The sequence below is a fragment of the Helianthus annuus genome, chromosome 11, assembly GCF_002127325.2.
Source record: "Helianthus annuus cultivar XRQ/B chromosome 11, HanXRQr2.0-SUNRISE, whole genome shotgun sequence".
Lineage (NCBI taxonomy): Eukaryota > Viridiplantae > Streptophyta > Magnoliopsida > Asterales > Asteraceae > Helianthus > Helianthus annuus.
Genome location: NC_035443.2, coordinates 48,652,422 through 48,671,773, shown reverse-complemented (window position 1 = coordinate 48,671,773; position 19,352 = coordinate 48,652,422). Strand labels below are relative to the sequence as shown.

The window sequence follows — 19,352 nt, the reverse complement described above, 5'->3', positions numbered from 1 at the left end:
AAAGCATGTAGGTACATGCTTCTCCAAAACTGTGTTTTGGAGGCAGATAATCACTTTTTCATCCAAACACTTTTTTAGATTATTTATGTTTTACAAACGCAATAATAAAAAATAATCACTTTAAAACGTAATCCCAAACACCCTCTTAGTATGAAGTTACATAAAAGTTATCCTGTTCAAACACTCAAATGGGACACCATGTTCATGTATTTTTCATGGGCACTATTTCGGGCATTGGAAGTCCAAGTATGGGGAATCTTAATCCAAGATAGTATTTACCATAATGCCTAACATTCAACCATGAGTTTGGCTGGTGTTAAGATTTGGTTTGTTGGATATAGTTATATAGTATGTATAATCGTCTTTAAGTATTATAGAGTACCATATAGTGGTCATGCAAGGAGGTAGGATGAATTCCATCCATTTAATCTCATTATATGGATTCACCAAAACACAAAATCATCAACTTAGTTGATGATTTCAGTTGATCATGAATAAGAATAAGAATGTACAAGTAACTAAATTTTGCTTAAGTGGCCAAATGAGGGCAACCAAGAGGTGTTCATACCCAACATGGAAAATGTTGGAGATGAGGTGTGGTTGATTCATGTTGGTTTCTAGGAAGCCACTTAGATAACAATCATCTAAATCACTTAAACAACCAAGTGTTTGGAGACTTGGTGTAGTCTTGTTCACTTTGTTACTTAGAAGTTGTTTTAGAGACTTAGGTTGATTGTTAGGAGATGTTTGAACCTCAAAATTTCTGGAAAAACACCTCAACTCAAGCCCCATAACATGTAGATTAGTTGGGGACAAGGTTTGGTACAAGTTCATCCAAGAAAAACAAGTAAAAGTTGAAGTAGTTAAAAGTTTAACAAAACAAAATTTTAAATCTCACTTTAGACCACAAATATGGTGATGTTCCATCTTACTTTACCATGGTAAACTTGTGGAAACATTCATAGAGGTTGTCCAAGTGGAATGAAAGAAGAAAACAAGAAGAAATGAAGAAGGAAGTGAGTTGAACTCTCATTTGAACACTTAGAACTTTCTGCTCAAAGTTGTAAAGATTCTTGAAGATTAAGAGTGTTTTGGGAGTGGTTAAGAGTGTGGAAAGTCAAAATGAGGTGTGGGAGGCTTAGTTTTATAGTAGGGGATTAGGGTTTAGGTTTTAAGAAGGTTGGAAGGTGATTGGGGGGGTGAAAGTAGGTGTAAAAAGCGACCAACCCGAGAGCAAGAAAAACCTGCTGCGAATTGAGCCTCCTCGCGCCACACGACCATCAAAGGCTCTCCGCCGCATGGCGCGACGGGCTATCTTTCCAAAACTTTTGTTTTTGTTCACTTTTGGCCCCTACACTTGGTTTTTAGGTTATTTTATGCCATAAACTTGTATTTTAACTTGTTTTTAGGTATCAAGGTGTATTTGACAATGGTATAAGTATGATGCATATATGGTTGATGTTTTGATATTATTTCAAGTCTCGGTTTTGTGTATAAACGCGTATTTATTGATTGATTGAATAACAATTCAGTATGAATGTAACGTGTGTATAAAAAAACATGGATTTCCTTTGTGATCGAAGTCTCAGATTACAAATGTGAAAATTAAATATGAATTACAAGTTTCCAAAATTAGAAAGTACAAAAGTACGGAATGTTACATCTATTTGGTTTGTTGGATGTCCAGATTTTCATATGCAAGCGAACGAGAATGTGGTGGGGCCCGATCCTCACAACAATGATGATGATGATTGTGATGATACACATATAAAATACATCTGAAAGAACCTTTAGTAATCAAATTTGATTTGTCTAACTTTAACTATTTATGAAAAGTAAAACAGATATTATATGCATTAAAATCTTTTACTAGTGAACACATAGTTCACAAAAATATATGTTCACTTCGAATCCTGAAGCTAAATATACCAAAATTAATATATGTCAAATTCCGAACTCAACATCTCATGTAGACAATTGTTCAAATATCGAGTCTTTCATGAATGGTTAATTGTTAATTGGTTTACATAATACATAAGTGCTACATTTTCTTAAACCTAAACCAATTAATTTCAGTAGTTGTGAACTAATTTTTTAGTTCAATTGTTCATAGGGTACTTTGAATATCTTCTAGAAGAGGAAACAGTTAATCATCTATTCATTGGCTGCACCTTTGCTGAAGAAATATGGTCGCGGATACAATATTGGTGCCGTCTTACTCCTATTTTTGCTTTCGATGTAAATGATTTTTTGGAGATAGCTAATTCACAAGCGGCGTCGAAGAGTTCTAGATACGTTTTGCGGGGCATTATTATTACTACATTGTGGACTATTTTGAATGAGCACAATATGAGAATTTTCAAAGGCGTGCGACGTCGTCCTGTTGAAGTTTTGGAAAGCATAAAAATGACGTCGTATTTTTGGTTTCGAAATAGAACAAAAATAAAAGGTGTAGAGTGGAATGTGTGGTGTAAATATCCTCTTGACGTGATGTAATTCGTTTTGCTTTTTCGGCGGTCCTTGTTTTGAGGTCCGGCCCGTTTTTGAATGAAATTTACTTTTCAAAAAAAAAAAAAAATCTTCTAGATATGATAATTATATAAGTAGATTAATATTACCCTGCAAATTAATGTCAGTGGACGACATGTAGCCTAGAATTTGAAGATACCTTTTTCTACCTTTTATGTGTTTTATGAACTCTTTTTGGGACTTTGAATTAGGTCCGGGAACAGATGGCGATGAGAGAGGCATAGTTCAATAAAAAATAATAATTAGTGTTATTTTTTGTTTTATGGGGGAGATTCAACGACGTCAAGTGGGGGCAAGTGAGAAGCGAAACAAAGACTTGTGGAGTTTCAATCACCTGTCAAATACAACTGATATGCTACTATGACTATTGTAATACATGGCATGTAGTGACAGATGGGGTTTTGTCGAGCATGCTCTTGTTTCTAAACATCGCAGGTTGTTTCTTCTAAGGTATGGTTAGACGCGACCTACGGTTGTTGCTAGGTTCCCGGAGATCATGTTGTTTCTGCTACTAAACCTTGGTTAGAGCATGTTATCTTAGTAAGGTGTGTAACATTATTTATGGGTGATATGTGATAATGACTTGGGTTTCATTTAAAAAAGATAAGTTGTTTCTACCACTAAACCATGGTGACATGATGAGAGCAATTTATTTCTACTAGGGGTTCCTAGCGGCTCGTGGTGGCGGCTAAGGTTCCAGATAACATATGGTTGCTACTACTAAACCTTGATGAGAGCACGTTGTTTTTGCTAGGGTTTCTTTGGGTTTCCAACGACATGAGCCACCTATGGTGGTGGCTAGGATTTCGAACGACGATTATGAGTGCTTATTGTGGGAGTCAATAAATTATACACTATGTGTTGGATTTACAAATGTATATCATGTCTTCTTAAGCGAGACATGGCCTATGGTGGCAACTAGGGTTTGAAGCAACTTGGTATTGATACCAACTTAAGGAATGAGATAAATACAAACACTTATGTTTGTAAGAACCGTAAGAACCGTAAGAACCAACACATAATTGACAAGTGTCCCCCAATAAAAAATTAGTTTAGGGGTAATTTAGACCTTTTCACCATATTTATTTATAACTAATTAAAAATAATTATTAGAACATCCCTAAATCCATGCAAGTTTAATTCAAATCAAAGTTTGAATTTTTTAACATATCCATGATATAGTAACTCTCCATGATCGAACCAACCTGTAGAAACCACCACAAAAAATATAATCAGCACAATACTATATAATTAGCATAACATCCTTAATTGTTCTCCATTATCAGCACATCGTCCTCAATCGTTCTCCATTATCAACATAAATGACATTAGCACAACATTTTCAATCGTTCTCCATTATCAGCACATCAGATGTGCTGATTAAATCTAATTTTGGTGTTTGCTTGTATTATATTGTAATTAACACATAATCAGTACATTATCAGCACAATTATAAAACAACTTTTGGTAACTTTTTTTAAAAGTTACTTTTATAAATAAAAAAGGTATAGCAATATGGTACTCATATTAAATATAAAAAAATACTTGATTTTATGGTGTATATATTTTTTTTAAAAAAAAATAATGAAGTACATAAAAGTTATTTTAGTTTAAAAAACCTTGGTGGAATTTGTATTTAATTTAAAATGGTCAAATGACTAGCAATTTTCCGAAATTACCCCTAACTTGTTAGTACTAATTTTTAATTATAAGGGTTTTATTTATAATCAACCCCAACCCTTGATTTAAACTATCCATGGTTCAGATCTGTTCTTACGGTTCTTACAGTTAGCACTGTTTGTAAAGGATCTCAACCCACCAACTTAAACTAGTAAAAAATACCTTTGAATTAGCTTATGTAACTAGTCTAATATGTTGTGAGCTTAAAATCAATGGTCTCATAGTGTGTAGGAGGAGGTTTATGGTGTTGTGTAATTATATTCTCATGAATGAGGTTGCTTGATAGTTTTAACTAACAATAGTGCTCGCAAGAATCAAGTTAATATTGAATATGTATTGACTTGTTCGAACCCATATCGGTTCCAACTATGACACCGACATTTGTTGTATGCAAACACAAGATGAAGAAGGGTATGAAGGTTCTCAACTTCGCAAGTCACTCATAACCATTTTTTTTACCAAATACGTTAAGTTTTTTATTTTTTGGGTAAAGACAAATACGTTAAGTTGTTCCATCCTACAAAAATATATTTCAATTCTTAAAATTTTATATTCCTACCGACATTTTCTTTGCAAATTACGAGATATGCAAATTAATTATTTTATATGAGCTGGTATAAAATATATAAATGGTACTATAACTGCAATTAACTATTAACTATAATATTTAATAATTACAACTAATTAATATTATATTCCATTTTTTTGTTAGAAGCACTTTCACTTTCACTTTGTGACAGATATTCCACCGCGCCACAACACCTGCAATCAACCATCTTCACCTTCCCCAAATTCTAAGACACACATTCACACCTACACTCATAATCCAACAAATCATATCAACACTTTTCAACTTAAAATCTCACATTTTGTTACATTTTCAGATCAAAATCTTATCTTTTTTATTCCACTGTACATAATCTTGATCTAGGGTTCTGCAGCCTTAACTAACCTGCAGATTGAACTTTAAAGTCAACAACAACACACTTCTTTGATCTAATTGCCAAATTGGGTGTTGAGTTGACTCCATTTCTGACATGGGTTTGACCTCAAGTTGATTAATTTCTTCAGTGGTGTTACAAATTATAAAAGATTCTTGATAATGTCTTGGAAGAACAGAGGAGGGTCTGAATCAAATTCAAGGCGTTTAGTGTCAAAGAAATTGACTTTGTTCTTGTGTGCTGGTTGTTTCTTTGCTGGATTGCTCTTCACAGACAGGTTTTCTTATCTTTCTTTTTCTGACCCCACCCACTATTTGAAAAAGAGATTTGAGGGTTTGTGTTGGAATCATTAGGTACTAATGTGTTGCTTTTTGGTAGTTAATTTAATGGGTGTTGAGTTATTATGGATATAGTTGCTTGAAGAGTTGAAGTTCTTGAATCTTGTTGATTTGGTATTGTAAATCTTGCTGATCTTGATAAGGGTTTGGAATGGATGAACTTTAGGGTTCTTGATGAGTTGATTTGTGTTCCATAAGTTCTTAAAGGTTATAAATTTTACTGATCTTGATATGGGTTTGGATAAATTTATTGATTTGATCTTGCAAATCTTACTGATCTTGATAAGGGTTTGGATGAACTTTAGGGTTCTTGAAGAGTTGATTTTTGTCTGATAAGTTCTTAAAGTTTGTAACTTTTACTGATCTTGATATGGGTTTGGAGGTAAAATCATGAATCTTGTAAATCTTACCGATCTTGATTAGGATTTGGATGAACTTTAGGGTTATTGAAGAGTTGATTAGAGGATTTAGTGCAGTTAGAGTTGATATGTTTTCTAGAAATTCTTGAATCTTTAGAATTTTACCGATCTTGATGTGGGTTTGAACTGCTTTTTGCCTTCCCAGATTTTAGTTAAAAAAAATATCGGATTATTGATTGAAAAAATTCTGAAATTCAGCTATTTAAGACGAATCAACCTACATTAGAATCCATATTTCTGCTCAAAGATAAATTGAGTGGTTACGATCCGGTGCTACTTTATCACTTCCATCGTCAAAGTTGACTGATATTCCCATTAAAGTTCGTACATTTCCGGTTTCAAGACACTATGTTTTTGGTGTATTACCAGTTGATTGGTGTGGTCCAAAAAGTTTTTGTTTTTGCATAATGATGGTTTTTAGCTAATCTTGGAGCATGTACATATAAAGTTCCTAAAATACCCTTCATTCTCTCTTCGAAGGATGAATAAAGGTTGCATAACATACATGGAAGAAAGCGGAATAAAGTTGTATAATACATATAATATTGTTTTTACAATTACATTCTTAAATCGTTTTTTTTTTCAAAAACCTTAAATGACTAAAATTTGGTTTGATTTTATTATGGTGCTAGAATGTGGCCAGATCCCGAAGCTAAAGGCCTATCGATACCGACCGGAACTGAAGATGCCCAAAGTCGGTTAGTTTCAGATGGTTGTGACCCAAAATTGGTGAGTAACCAAGTGATACGCACATTAATTCTTTTTTATTGTATCTTCATATCCTGATATTAATTACCTTTTGATATTTTATGTTCTTGTTAGAAGGGTGTAAGGAGGGACTCCAAAGATATAATCCGTGAAGTTTCAGAAACACGTAACGCCGTCCAGTAAGCTTCGTTTTCCATATTTCATCCATGATTAATGTGTTTTAACTTTTGAAAGTTCACTTATATTTTCTTGATTTAATGGATTTAGAACATTAGATAAAACAATTTCAAACTTGGAGATGGAGTTAGCAGCTGCAAGAGCGTTGCAAGATTCTATACTTACGGGCTCCCCGGTATCTGATGATTTAATGCTACCAGAGCCCGTTAAGAAAAGAAAATATTTAATGGTTGTGGGGATTAATACGGCTTTTAGCAGCCGGAAGAGAAGAGACTCTGTACGGGCTACTTGGATGCCTCAAGGTTGTTCTTGTTTCTGTATTTTTTAGCTAATGCACATGATTAGAAGTGTAACCTTTACTCTTTAGTATGAGTCGGATTGGTTAACCTGAGACGCTTTTACCCAAAGATCTTTTATTTGAAATAGTTTTGAGAGTGACAGATATAATAACAAAAACTATATCCTTTAAAAATTTATCTAATTTTTTTTTTTTGAATAAAACGATTTATGAGTTAACAATAAACTTCAATGATTTTCGACCCATTTGACTTGTTTTCCTTCTAAGATAATCTTTTTAGTTTTACACGTTTGACCGATAAAACATTGTTTGTGTCAAAACATTTCATTTTGGTTCTAGTCGAAACTGCATGGGGCAAGGTGGGTTGATCCAAATAAATTTTTGTAACAATTATTTTCCAAAATTTTGGATTTTTTAATAAATTATGATGAATAAGTTTATGTTAATTTAGTTTAATCTAAATTTTTTTGAATATACTGATTTATGAAGTTTTATGCATTAAAAATACACTTTGGTTGACGTTCGACTCTTTTTGACTTATTTATCCCTTTTCGTCACTTCCCCGGTTCCCTCTAATCTTTTTCTTTTCTACTTTTTTCTTGAATTTTGATTCGTTAGAGCAAAACATAATCTGAACTGACCCTTACTAAATAAATGGGTTAAGAATTCCACCTCTTATAGCTTAAAAGTGACTTGATCTTTATTCTATTTAAATCTTGAATTCTCTTTTATTTTACAAATTCCAGGTGATAAACTAAGGAAATTGGAGGAAGAAAAGGGTATCATTATGCGATTTGTCATAGGTCACGGGTAGATATCTCCTTTTTCACCATTTTCTTACTATGCATTAAATTAAACACTAGAATATAAACTCTAAAGGAGCTGATTGTGTTGACCTTTTGACTTTGTTATCGCAGTGCAACTTCTGGTGGTATCCTTGATAGAGCTATTGAAGCAGAAGACAGAAAGCATGGAGATTTTCTGAGATTGGTAAAAATAATACAATCTTTTTGTTATCGTTTTTGAATTGTGATCTGTATAGTCTTGTTTACAAGAACGATATATGAGCAGGAGCATATCGAAGGTTACCTTGAATTATCAGCCAAAACAAAAACGTATTTTACTACCGCTGTTGCTTTATGGGATGCAGATTTCTATGTCAAGGTTGATGATGATGTACATGTAAATATAGGTATGTTTATACAAGCCCGTTTCGGTTTTATGTTTTCTCTTAGTTATTAGTCAATATTATATCTCTAGCAGGACAAATCAGTAAAACGGGTTGAAAATGCACACAACCTCTTAAATCACTTCACTCGTAATTTTCCCCTTTATTGCAGTTATATAGTTTTTTTTTTTTTTTTAATTTATATTAGCACATTAATTGTTTGCAAAATTTGAAGACATTGACAAAAGTGTTTGGGTCAACCCGACCCGACCCGTTTTAACATGTACTAACATGTTTCATCCGTAACATGTTTGGGTCGACCCCACCTGCCCGACATTCGATTTGCCACCTCCACTCCCATAATTAAAACTTAAGTCTTGTTTAGAAAGAATACAAAAATAACCTATAATGGTCACGGTTGCAGCTACACTCGGAGCAACTTTAGCCAAACATCGATCGAACCCACGTGTGTACATCGGATGCATGAAATCTGGACCCGTACTCGCTCACAAGTAAGCCATAGCTCTTCGCCTCTTCTTGCTTGACTCTCAGTGTTATTTTTATCTATCTTGAGTTTGACTTTCGACCATTGACTGTTTTGCTAACAGAGGAGTGAGATATCACGAGCCCGAGCACTGGAAATTTGGTGAGGAAGGAAACAAGTATTTCCGGCACGCTACAGGACAACTATATGCCATCTCAAAAGATTTAGCCACTTATATATCGATAAACCAGTAAGTATTACTTAACTACAACTTGTGTGAAAACAGCCCGTAACTTTTATAATCGTCTATAACTGTGAATCTTTTTAGAAACGTGTTACACAAGTATGTGAACGAAGATGTATCATTGGGCTCATGGTTCATTGGACTTGACGTAGAGCACATCGACGATAGAAGGCTATGTTGTGGGACACCACCTGGTAATTTCCAAACATTTTTTTTTTCATTTTTAATTTTGTAAAAAAAAACTAATATTGTATATGGTTGCAGACTGTGAGTGGAAGGCTCAAGCAGGGAACATATGTGTGGCTTCTTTTGACTGGAGCTGTAGCGGCATTTGCCGGTCAGCTGACCGGATCAAGGAGGTGCACAGGCGGTGCGGGGAAGGTGAAGATGCTCTTTGGAGCGCGTCTTTCTGATCAACGGTGTTGATCAAAACAGAAAACATATAGCATCCATCTAATTTTTTTTATTTACACTAAATAAATGTTTGTATAAAAATGGCGAGTTTGATGGTAAGATGAATGAGGGTTCTGTTCTGTTATAGGTGAGGAAGAAGTAGCCATGGATTTCTTTTTTATTTCATGACTCATGAGTAGATGGTATATATGTTTTTGTTACATACCATAACATGTTATATGTGGTAGTCTTAAAGGCAGATAGATGTGTAATATGAGGTATTTTTAATTCCATCAAATCAAAAGATGCCATTGTCTTGTGATGTTTGTAACCTTTTTTTTTTTTTTTTAAATCCATGAGTTTTCAATTCTATTTCTCTTCTCATAATATTAATATAAACATACTATTTAAATGTAAATGTAAATACAAACACTAATGTGCCTATGATTGAAAATAAAACAACGAGTTAATTACTGTTTTCGTCCCTGTGGTTTGTCAGAAATCACTATTTCAGTCCATTAGTTTAAAAATTGCGATTTCAGTCCCTGTGGTTTCACTTTCATAACCATTTCAGTCCACCTTGTAACCATTTCAGTCCCTGTACTTAACAGAATAATGGATTGAAATGGTTACGAAAGTGAAACCACAGGGACTGAAATGGTTACGAAAGTGAAACCACGGGGACTGAAATCACAATTTTTAAACTAATGGACTGAAATAGTGATTTTTGACAAACCACGGGGACGAAAACAGTAATTAACTCTAAAACAACATACATACAACTTGAGCATTCATCAAAATTAAGATCAAGCTCCATATGAACACAATTATACTTGTCCCTTGACAACACTTACCAAAGCTGTCCTTTTTTTAATTAAAGCAACCTTGCACCCATACTTGAACCATCCTCTTGCATGCTTTATCATTCAACTTTATACATTTCCATATGATTTCTAGATCTTTAAACATTTTCTGGCTTAGCAAACGAAATCATAGATTAGTAAGAAAATAAGTGTTTCCTTGTACAAAATATAATATTCTTTACTAATGAAAGAAGTTGTAAATATGATCTCTACATTTTTGTAGAGAATAATTGTCATATTTAGGGATGAGCTCGGTACGGGTATGGGTACCGAAAATCGGCAAATATGGGTACCGTTACCAGTACCGAAAATGTTTGGTAAGTACGGTACTGGTATTTGTTTGTAAAATTCGGTAAAATACCAGTACTGAACCGAAAATACCGATATTGAAAACGTCAAAAAGTGGGTACCGAATCGATACTGAAAAAATTTCGATACCAATATGATATCGGTACCAAGTCTCAAATGCTCATCCCTAGTCATATCTACAAACATTAGGAAGAAATTGTAATAATGATTTCTATCTTTATTAGAGAGAAGATTACTTCTGTCAAAATTATAGAGAAGTTGTATATGTGATCTCTACCCGAAGAAGTTGTATATGTGATCTCTACCCGAAGAGTTGTGATCCCTGCAAAGATTAGAAAGAAATTACAAAGATGATCTCAGCCTTAAATGTAGTATAATCCTACTCATAACAAAAGTTATTTGTAGGGTCTCAGGAGGGTATCATCATCATCATCATCATCATCGTAAATCCCACCAATAGTAAAGTTAAGGTAGGGTATGAGGAGGGTAAGATGTAGACAGCCTTACCTCTACCCCGTAGGAATAGAGAGACTGCTTCCAGTGAGACCCCCGGCTCGATAGTAGTTTTGCATCAAGCCTTGGACATAAGGCACATAACACTCACCAATTGAGGCAACTGCCGATTAGTACATGTACTCCCTTGTCTTTCGGCTATCAACGCCACTACATGATGCATGATTAACCATCCTCCTCTTTTAACGTTATTTTTACGAAATTAGTAAAATAATGTTAAAATTAGTGTACTTTCACTTTTGCCCCCGAACGCCCACACATATATACATTATATGCGCATACCGCAGACGGGGCGTATTATGACGTCAAACCTAACCTTACTTATGTCAAAGGACAGAATGACTCCTCCCGCGAAAACTACCTTGATTATAAAGAGGATGTTATCATTACAAATATTAGTTTAAAGTAATTGATGATCACTATTATATTAGAGAATATATATAGGCTAGGAGTTGGCTACAAAGTTTAAATTTTCTAAAAAGTGTAAAAAGTCCCAAAACACTAAAATATCAACTATAAAGCACACCAAAACCCCACAATTAACAAAATAAAGATTACTAAAACATCATATATGTGGGTTGTGTTTTGTGTTTTGGATGACAAGGCTCTGATTATCGAATGACAAACATTAGTGTGTTTTATATTGATTAGCATGTTGTGTTTTATATTCATAGTTCTACAATTTTGAGTTTGAAGTTTTTATGGACTGTTATGTTTTGAATATGATGTTTTAGTAGTCTTCACACTGTTATTTGTGGGTTTTAGGTGTCTTTTATGGCTGAAACCATAGCGTTTTATGACTTTTTACACTTTTTAGAAAATTTGAACTTTGTAGCCGAACCCCACCCTGGTTAATATCAATTTCAATGATTATTGATATATTATTATTTTATTTTTCGCTTATTTGTTTATTTAATATTTTTTTTACTGCTTATTAATAACTATTTAATATTCCATTAATTCCACATGTAACACTCAAGTTTATAACCTATTAATAAATAAAAAACAAATTAAAAATGTTATAACTTATTAGTTTCTAACCTAATAATAAAAAAACAAAGTAAAATGTAGTAAAAAGTATATAGTACATCAAAGTTCATTTTTTTTTAAAAACAAATAATGACGACTGTGTGTGTTAACCGAATACATAATATGTATTCAAGTTGTATAATGCACGTGTTTATTATATCCGTGCAATGCACAAGTTTTTAAAAATGTAACTTTTTATTACTTAGAAGCAAGTTTTAAAAGTGTTCCAATTAGGTCACTTAAGTTTCAAAAGTGTTTCAATCAGGTCACTCAACATTCATTTTTCATTAAAATTAAGGGGTTTTTCATCAATTTCATAGGTAACCATAGTGATTTGGATTTTTGTTTCTTTTTCCCATTTTATTTGATGCGAACGTCGAGTGATGAAGTGGATTTTAACTTGTTTTTTTTTAGTATTTAATGTAATTAAAGTGTTTTTATTTTTAATAAATATAATTTCGTATATTAATATAATTCAACCCGAGCTTCTTATGCTCCACTTTTTTCTTGACACATGGAAAAAAGGACATGGCTCGATTTGAATGTTAAATTATCTAATTGGGATAAAAACGATACGAGTGACCTAACTAGAACACTTTTAAAACTTGGTTACTATTTTGTGACATTTTCCCTACTTAGTATGTAAACATATATTTCTTCAACCTGTGTAATACACATGATTCTAACTAGTAGTGTAATAAATCAAACCAATACCTACTAAACTCCCTACGTAACAAATTGAACTGATATCGATTAAATTCCTTCCCCATCATCCACAAGGGAACTCCCACATGTTTATGTTTAATAAAAAGGACTTTTACCAAACATACTTTTTTTTGAACGACAAATTTGGATCACTGACGAACCACTAGAGTATCATTGTGCCACCAGCGGAACCACCTGATCATATCCATCTTCAATATACACCATTTCAGGAGTCAAATCCATGTCCACTAGGAGTAGGGCTGTTCATTTTTATCCACAAGCCAAAACCCGACCCGAATTCAAAGCCACCCCAACCCGAATTAGCAAATATCCGAAAATCCCGAACCCGAGAAACCCGAACAACCCGACCCGAAAAACCCAAAACACGAAACCCGAAAAAGAACCCAAACATTTATTGTTTTTTTCTTATAGAAGTGTTTTGGTTTGGAGTCTTTAATATATGAAACATTAAGTTTTGGGGACTTTTAAATATTATAATAACATATTGGCAAATAACGTTTGAACTTTGATGATATTTTTAAACTAGCAATATAAATTTTGATGATATCTTGTTAAAAAAACATTAATTTTTCATTTTACATCGAAACCCGAAAACCGAATAACCCGACCCGAACTAACCTGAACCCCAATAATCCAAAACCAAGTAACCTGAACTTTAGATGGGCCGGTTATCGGGTCAATTTTTCCTAGACAAAAACCCGAACAACCTGACCCGAAAAACCCGAAACCCGAAGAAAAAACCCGATGAACACCCTAACTAGGGTGGTGTTTGTTTTTTCAGATGTAAAAGGTGTGCTGTCTGTGGACCACATCTGCAAACGTCTGCACGAGAAGAGGTGGACCAAATGTCTGCAGAATATAATAAAAAGAGTGTTTGATTATCTCACCTCTTTTTAAAACCCCACATCTGCAAACAAAGCATTTCTCTCAGCTTCATCTACCACCACCATCTCCCACCTCCCCCACCACCACTTCAGCCTTCACCGACAACCTACCACCGTCACCCACAAGCAACATCGCCACCCACAACCACCTCCATACACTCATCATAAACTGATTTTAGGGCATTGAGAATACAAAATGAGGAAAAAAAACTACAATTGACCCAAAATACAAGAACCAGAAATTAGTTGCTGATGCTCTTTTGCTTTGGTGTGTTGAGTAGGTGCGAATTCTGTTTAGTGACTATATACTTTCCCTAGATCAATTGTTTAGTAACAATTTTGATTTTATGAGGGAATTATTGGTGAATTTGCTTGTTGAAAAGTAACGAGGCATAAGGTGTTGCTTTGTAATCTGTTGTTATTCATATATGAAGAGGCATGGTCCCAAAAAGTCGTGCAGACCATTCAGGTCGCGCGCTGGATCATACTCCTTACTCAGTAAGCTGATCAATCTACAGACCCCGCGCGGGCTACTTAGGTAAAACCTGACCTCGCGCGAGGCCCAAGCAAGAGATAACACCAGTTTCACACTTGGTACTCTAAATAAGAGCCTTCAACTCCCATAACCCTGCGCGGACTAGTTACGTGCACAACAAGGGTCGCGCAGGAGTTACGACACATGACCACTTCAGAAAGTACCAAAGGTACGAGTGGCAGAAGAACTAGCCAATCAGCGTCCACCAGGCTGTGCTCTATCGTGCTCCACGATCGACTGACGTGCAGGAGACATAGAGTACACAAGGACGCCTACGTGGCACCAATCAGGGGGCGGCGACAACTGCCCCATGATCTCCACTCAACTGCTGATGGTATAGGGACAACAAGGCCGACAACTGGGACACAAGGCCGACACCGGAGAGCTTCTAGAAACCATTAACGGTCGATACCAATGAGACGAGAAGGATATTCCTGGTTGTCGCCTTCCGGCCCAAGGCCCATCAGCCCATCTCCTCTTACACCTCTCCAGCTATAAATAGAGACCTCCACACACAGGTTAAACATTCCATTCTCTCTACTCTCACTCTTAACACACACACTTATTTCCTCAAAGCAGTTACTTATTCTCACGCCGGAGTCTGGTTAAGAGGGAAACCCCCATATTCTCCTCTTAACGAGCTAACGGTGTTGCTGTTTTGCAGGAAGATCGGATCACATCGGAGCTCAGGAAAGATTAAGAAGATTAACCCTCATGATTGAAACATAAACCAAACTAATTAACCCTAAAATTAGTTCCGTGTTTCATCAATATAGTATTTGTAACAACTGACGATAGGAAAGTAGTAGGATAGTTCATATCGGAAGAAGATGGAGAGAGATAAAATTGATGGTTCTGCACATATACACATAAACAAAGGGAAAAGGGGAGAGGGTTGGAAGAGGTTGGAAGACATTGGACCATGTCTGCGTGGGGAAGAGGACGAACAGAGGTTTGAAGACATTTTTTTTAATAAAATGCCTTTTAAAAAACAAACGGTCTGCAGAGCTAAACGTCTGCGCATAGTCTGCGCGGCACAGACATGAGAGGTTTTTTCTGAAAAAATAGCACCCCCTTAGGAGTAATGCCTATACATCAGTTCAGGAGAAAACCCAATAAATATGACAGAAGTCATATCCATCTCCACTAGGAGTAATGCCTATACACCAATTCAAAAAAAACCCAATAAATATGAGAAAAACCCGTCATTGTAGGAATCGAACCCAATACTTATTGGTTCAAAGTTTTATCCCACCCATAAAATGTTAGAATTTAAAGCCATAGCTTTACCAAACATACTTAAAAAAACAAATTAAAACTTTAATTTTATATAATTATTTTGTAGATAAGGAGAGATTGTGGGCCATTGTGGCCTAGTGGGCATTGTACTCCTTACTCCTTACCCTAATCAAGAATCGTAGAAAACCAGAAATCAAAAATAAAGGGACCAACACAATTCACAATTCACAATTCACAATTGATCCCACAAATATTTCTTTCCTATTCTCAAAACCCTAATCTCATCGTTCACAATGGCCAAAAGCTCCTTCAAACTGGAACACCCACTAGGTTCTCTTTCTTACCTCTTATTAGTTATAATCTTTTTATAATCAATCGTATTTGTGCTTCAGTTTCACCGATTGTTACAATAATTCCAGTAGAATATATGATTGTCTATGTTCTTGATCGGACCCTTTTCTGCAATCTTGATCGGTTTTGATGTACTCTGAATTAGGGTTTGCTTAAAGAAAAAGTAACTATTGATCTTTAATGTTACAATTTCATTGGTTGGTATTTGTGATCATGGTATAATGATGTTAAATGTTTCAGAGAGGCGCCAAGCCGAGGCTGCACGGATCAGGGAGAAGTATCCTGACAGAATTCCGGTATTGAATGTTTCGGTTATGGGTTAAGTAGATTACTTTTAGCTTTGTGTTTGATGTTTATGTTTGGTATATTGCAGGTGATTGTGGAGAAGGCTGAAAGAAGCGACATACCTGACATAGACAAGAAGAAGTTAGTTGGATTCTGTTCTTTGTGTTCCGGTTTAAACTTATATAAATGTGTTGCAAGTTCTTGTTTTTTATTGCATTGTTGGTAAATAATTACGATATGGGTGGGTTGGGTAATACGTCAAACGGGTCGATTTGAAGATAGTATGAGTTCGGTCAGTTGGGGTTGGGTTGACTTTGTTTCCCTTTTCACTGAACTGGATAACCTGGAATGTTTAATAAGTAAACGGGTTGAGATTGTAAAGAAAAAAGGTGTTTAACGAATAATGTTGTTATTATGGGAACACTTAATTTTGTCGTCGTGTGACGGATGCAGATATCTGGTCCCTGCTGATCTGACCGTTGGACAGTTTGTTTATGTGGTGAGGAAGAGGATTAAACTGAGTGCTGAAAAAGCCATCTTTATCTTTGTGAAGAACATTCTGCCACCTACTGGTATATATATATATTTTGAGCCACTTTAGTTTTTAAGTTTATATTTGCTTGTTTAAACTCGTATTCATGTTTTATTGTTGTTAATAATTATTATATAGCTGCCATGATGTCTGCCATCTATGAAGAAAACAAAGACGAGGATGGTTTCCTGTACATGACTTACAGTGGGGAGAACACGTTTGGAGCATGCTGAAGCGGGTGATATGGAAAGCTTAATAAACGATGTAAATATGCTTTCTTGAAAATGTACATTCTTTTGACTATGGTGTTCTCGTATTAAGCTCAAAACCGCAATCTGCTTTTCTGTTTTCCTTTGACTTGGTAGTTTCCTGTTGGAATGCATATGAACGAATGGTATTTATTTCTTGTTGATTCATGTGTTTTGTCATCGTCTGTTAGTGTGTGTCTGTGTTTTCCTGTTAGGTTTTTTCCGTCTTTGGTATCTTGTTTTACTAGATTAAAGAGATGTTACTTGCTTTCATTGCGTTGATGTGTATAGACTATTGTGGTGTTGTCATCTTGGCCTGATATGAAGATGTGATGGATCACAGATGAAACATCAATTTTCTTCTTTTAAGGTGGTGTTTTAATGCATGTTTGAAAATATTTATCAAAAGTTAGTTTGTAATATGTTATTCTTTCGCGCATTAACTGCTTGAGTACGAAACCCAAAATCATAACATATTGTGCCGTGACGATTCAAATGAAAGCTACATACAGCCCGACCCCTTCTAACCTTCGCCTCTGCTCACATTAGGGGCATTTTAGTAAATTTATCTTAGGTACGAGCTTTTAATGCATAAGATACAACTTGAATACGTGATCTCGATTTTGGGTGGGTTTGGGTTTGCGTAGTCTTCTCTGCCTCTCTGGCCTCTTCTTCATATGGTTACCCTCAAAGTTGATTATTGTTTGTTTTGATTACCTGGATAAAGAAGATGGATCTGTATGTTACTCCTGTTAGTTTTAAGGCTTATTATCCCTTTTGGTTCATGTATCATGAGTAGAAACTAGAAACTGATCATGACCCTAATCTTGTTATTATTCAAGACCACCAAATTCAGATTTTAAAGGGGAGAGTAGAGAAAGAGAGTGGAGATGAGATAAGAGTAGAGACTTGAAAGAAAACAAAATCCATTTTTCTTTTAAAGGGTATTTTGGTCATTTCATTTAAAACTAAAAATAAAGTCTAACAGAATTAGGTGATGTTTGTTTTTCTAAAAAACATCTGTACAGGCTCTTCTATCTGCACCGCGCAGACCACACACAGATATTGTCAATTGCATCCACCACCACTGTCCACCACCACCACCACCACCCACCACCGTCCATCACCACCACCGCCACCACCACCGTCCACCACCCACTAGCGTCCACCACCACCACCACCACCGTCAACCACCCACCACCGTCTATCACCACCACCGCGTTGAGGGGGCTAAGACGAATATTTTCAGTTTCATAAGATGTACGTATGTGTTTCGGTTACTTATACATATTACTAATAACATGATATCAGTAAAAACGACATCGAGTCAACTAATTAAAACATAACACTACCATAGTTTTACAGAAAACTAAAACGATGACAAGACTGTAATTCTTAATTGTGGGCAAAATTGTAATTTGTCAAAGCGAGTGTTAGGCAGCTACCTGACACGAAAGAATATTACATCGAGTCAACCAATTAAAACAAAACACCACCATAGTTTTGCCCCAAAAAAACTAACGATGGCAAGAGTGTAATTTTGAGCTGGGGGCAAATTCGTAATTTGTCAGGGCCAATAAGGAAGTGTTGGGAGGCTAAACACGTATATTAGCGAGTTGAAGGTTAAAAAGTAGAATACAAAAAACCACGACCAATGAGGGGGTGCTAGGTATTTGTATTATATATATATATATATATATATATATATATATATATATAGGGGAAGGTTCAAATGAAAACCACTAGTTATTGTGAAAACTCGAAAACTAATTAAAAAAAGCCAAAAAAACATACAAAAAATTTTTTTTAATTTTTTTTTGCAATCAAAATTTCGCAGGTTTTTTAATATTAAAAAAAAATTTTCAAAAAAAAAAAAAAAAATTTTTTTGTGTAGTGCACATGTGTAATACTGCACATATGTATGTGTACTACACATGTGCACTACACAAATTTTTTTTTTTTTTTTGAAAAAAAGTTTTTTTTTATATATAAAAACTAGCGATTTTTATAAAAAAAAATTGAAAAAAAAAAAAAAAATTTTGTGTGTTTTTTAGGCTTTTTTTAGTTAGTTTTCGAGTTTTCACAATAAAAGTGGTTTTCATTTGAACCATCCCCTATATATATATATATATATATATATATATATATATATATATATATAGGTAAAGGTTCCTGTAAAAAAGACCAAAAGTGTGAGAAGGATAAGAAAGAATCGACACCATTAGATCTTTGATCTAATGGTTTAGATTAATAGAGACCAAATTGTAAAATTTGTTTTTTTTTTGGACTGGATTGAAAATTATAGGGGTAATAAAGTCTTTATATCCATTCAAAATAGGTAACTGTAATCAAAATCTCTACAATTTCGATCTCTCTCTCTCCAATCGCACGACCAGAGCTCTCTCTCTCTTTCTTCAAATTCGATCTATCTCTCTACATTGCAGTGGTGCCGGATCGAC

General features: G+C 34.8%; 2 protein-coding genes across 4 annotated transcripts; both read left to right on the top strand.

Moving 5' to 3' along the window:
- Positions 1–4,947: 4,947 nt before the first annotated feature.
- LOC110890294 (probable beta-1,3-galactosyltransferase 2) lies at positions 4,948–9,703 on the top strand. Of its 3 annotated transcripts, none has more exons than XM_022137890.2 (11): positions 4,948–5,427; positions 6,540–6,636; positions 6,730–6,794; positions 6,883–7,094; positions 7,837–7,900; positions 8,008–8,080; positions 8,162–8,282; positions 8,683–8,770; positions 8,867–8,992; positions 9,071–9,180; positions 9,251–9,703. In XM_022137890.2, the coding sequence occupies exons 1-11, from the start codon at positions 5,312–5,314 to the stop codon at positions 9,397–9,399; spliced, it is 1,221 nt and encodes a 406-aa protein (XP_021993582.1). In that variant the 5' UTR covers positions 4,948–5,311; the 3' UTR covers positions 9,400–9,703. The 3 variants fall into 3 exon arrangements, with proteins under 3 accessions (XP_021993582.1, XP_021993583.1, XP_035835140.1); XM_022137891.2 differs by having other exon boundaries at positions 4,960–5,427; positions 6,733–6,794; XM_035979247.1 differs by lacking the exon at positions 4,948–5,427 and adding an exon at positions 5,556–5,695.
- A 5,944-nt stretch (positions 9,704–15,647) lies between these two features.
- On the top strand, positions 15,648–17,073 carry LOC110890295 (autophagy-related protein 8C-like). The gene is made up of 5 exons (XM_022137892.2): positions 15,648–15,807; positions 16,069–16,124; positions 16,202–16,254; positions 16,567–16,685; positions 16,784–17,073. The coding sequence occupies exons 1-5, from the start codon at positions 15,771–15,773 to the stop codon at positions 16,876–16,878; spliced, it is 360 nt and encodes a 119-aa protein (XP_021993584.1). The 5' UTR covers positions 15,648–15,770; the 3' UTR covers positions 16,879–17,073.
- Positions 17,074–19,352: the final 2,279 nt, after the last annotated feature.

Bases quoted from the DNA above. Each gene is read 5' to 3' on its own strand.
- LOC110890294 (XM_022137890.2), top strand. From the start codon at position 5,312: ATGTCTTGGAAGAACAGAGGAGGGTCTGAATCAAATTCAAGGCGTTTA. The intron at 7,095-7,836 runs GTTGTTCTTGTT...TACAAATTCCAG, and splicing joins GGCTACTTGGATGCCTCAAG to GTGATAAACTAAGGAAATTG. The intron at 8,283-8,682 runs GTATGTTTATAC...TCACGGTTGCAG, and splicing joins TGATGTACATGTAAATATAG to CTACACTCGGAGCAACTTTA.
- LOC110890295 (XM_022137892.2), top strand. From the start codon at position 15,771: ATGGCCAAAAGCTCCTTCAAACTGGAACACCCACTAG. The intron at 16,125-16,201 runs GTATTGAATGTT...GGTATATTGCAG, and splicing joins AGTATCCTGACAGAATTCCG to GTGATTGTGGAGAAGGCTGA. The intron at 16,255-16,566 runs GTTAGTTGGATT...TGACGGATGCAG, and splicing joins CCTGACATAGACAAGAAGAA to ATATCTGGTCCCTGCTGATC.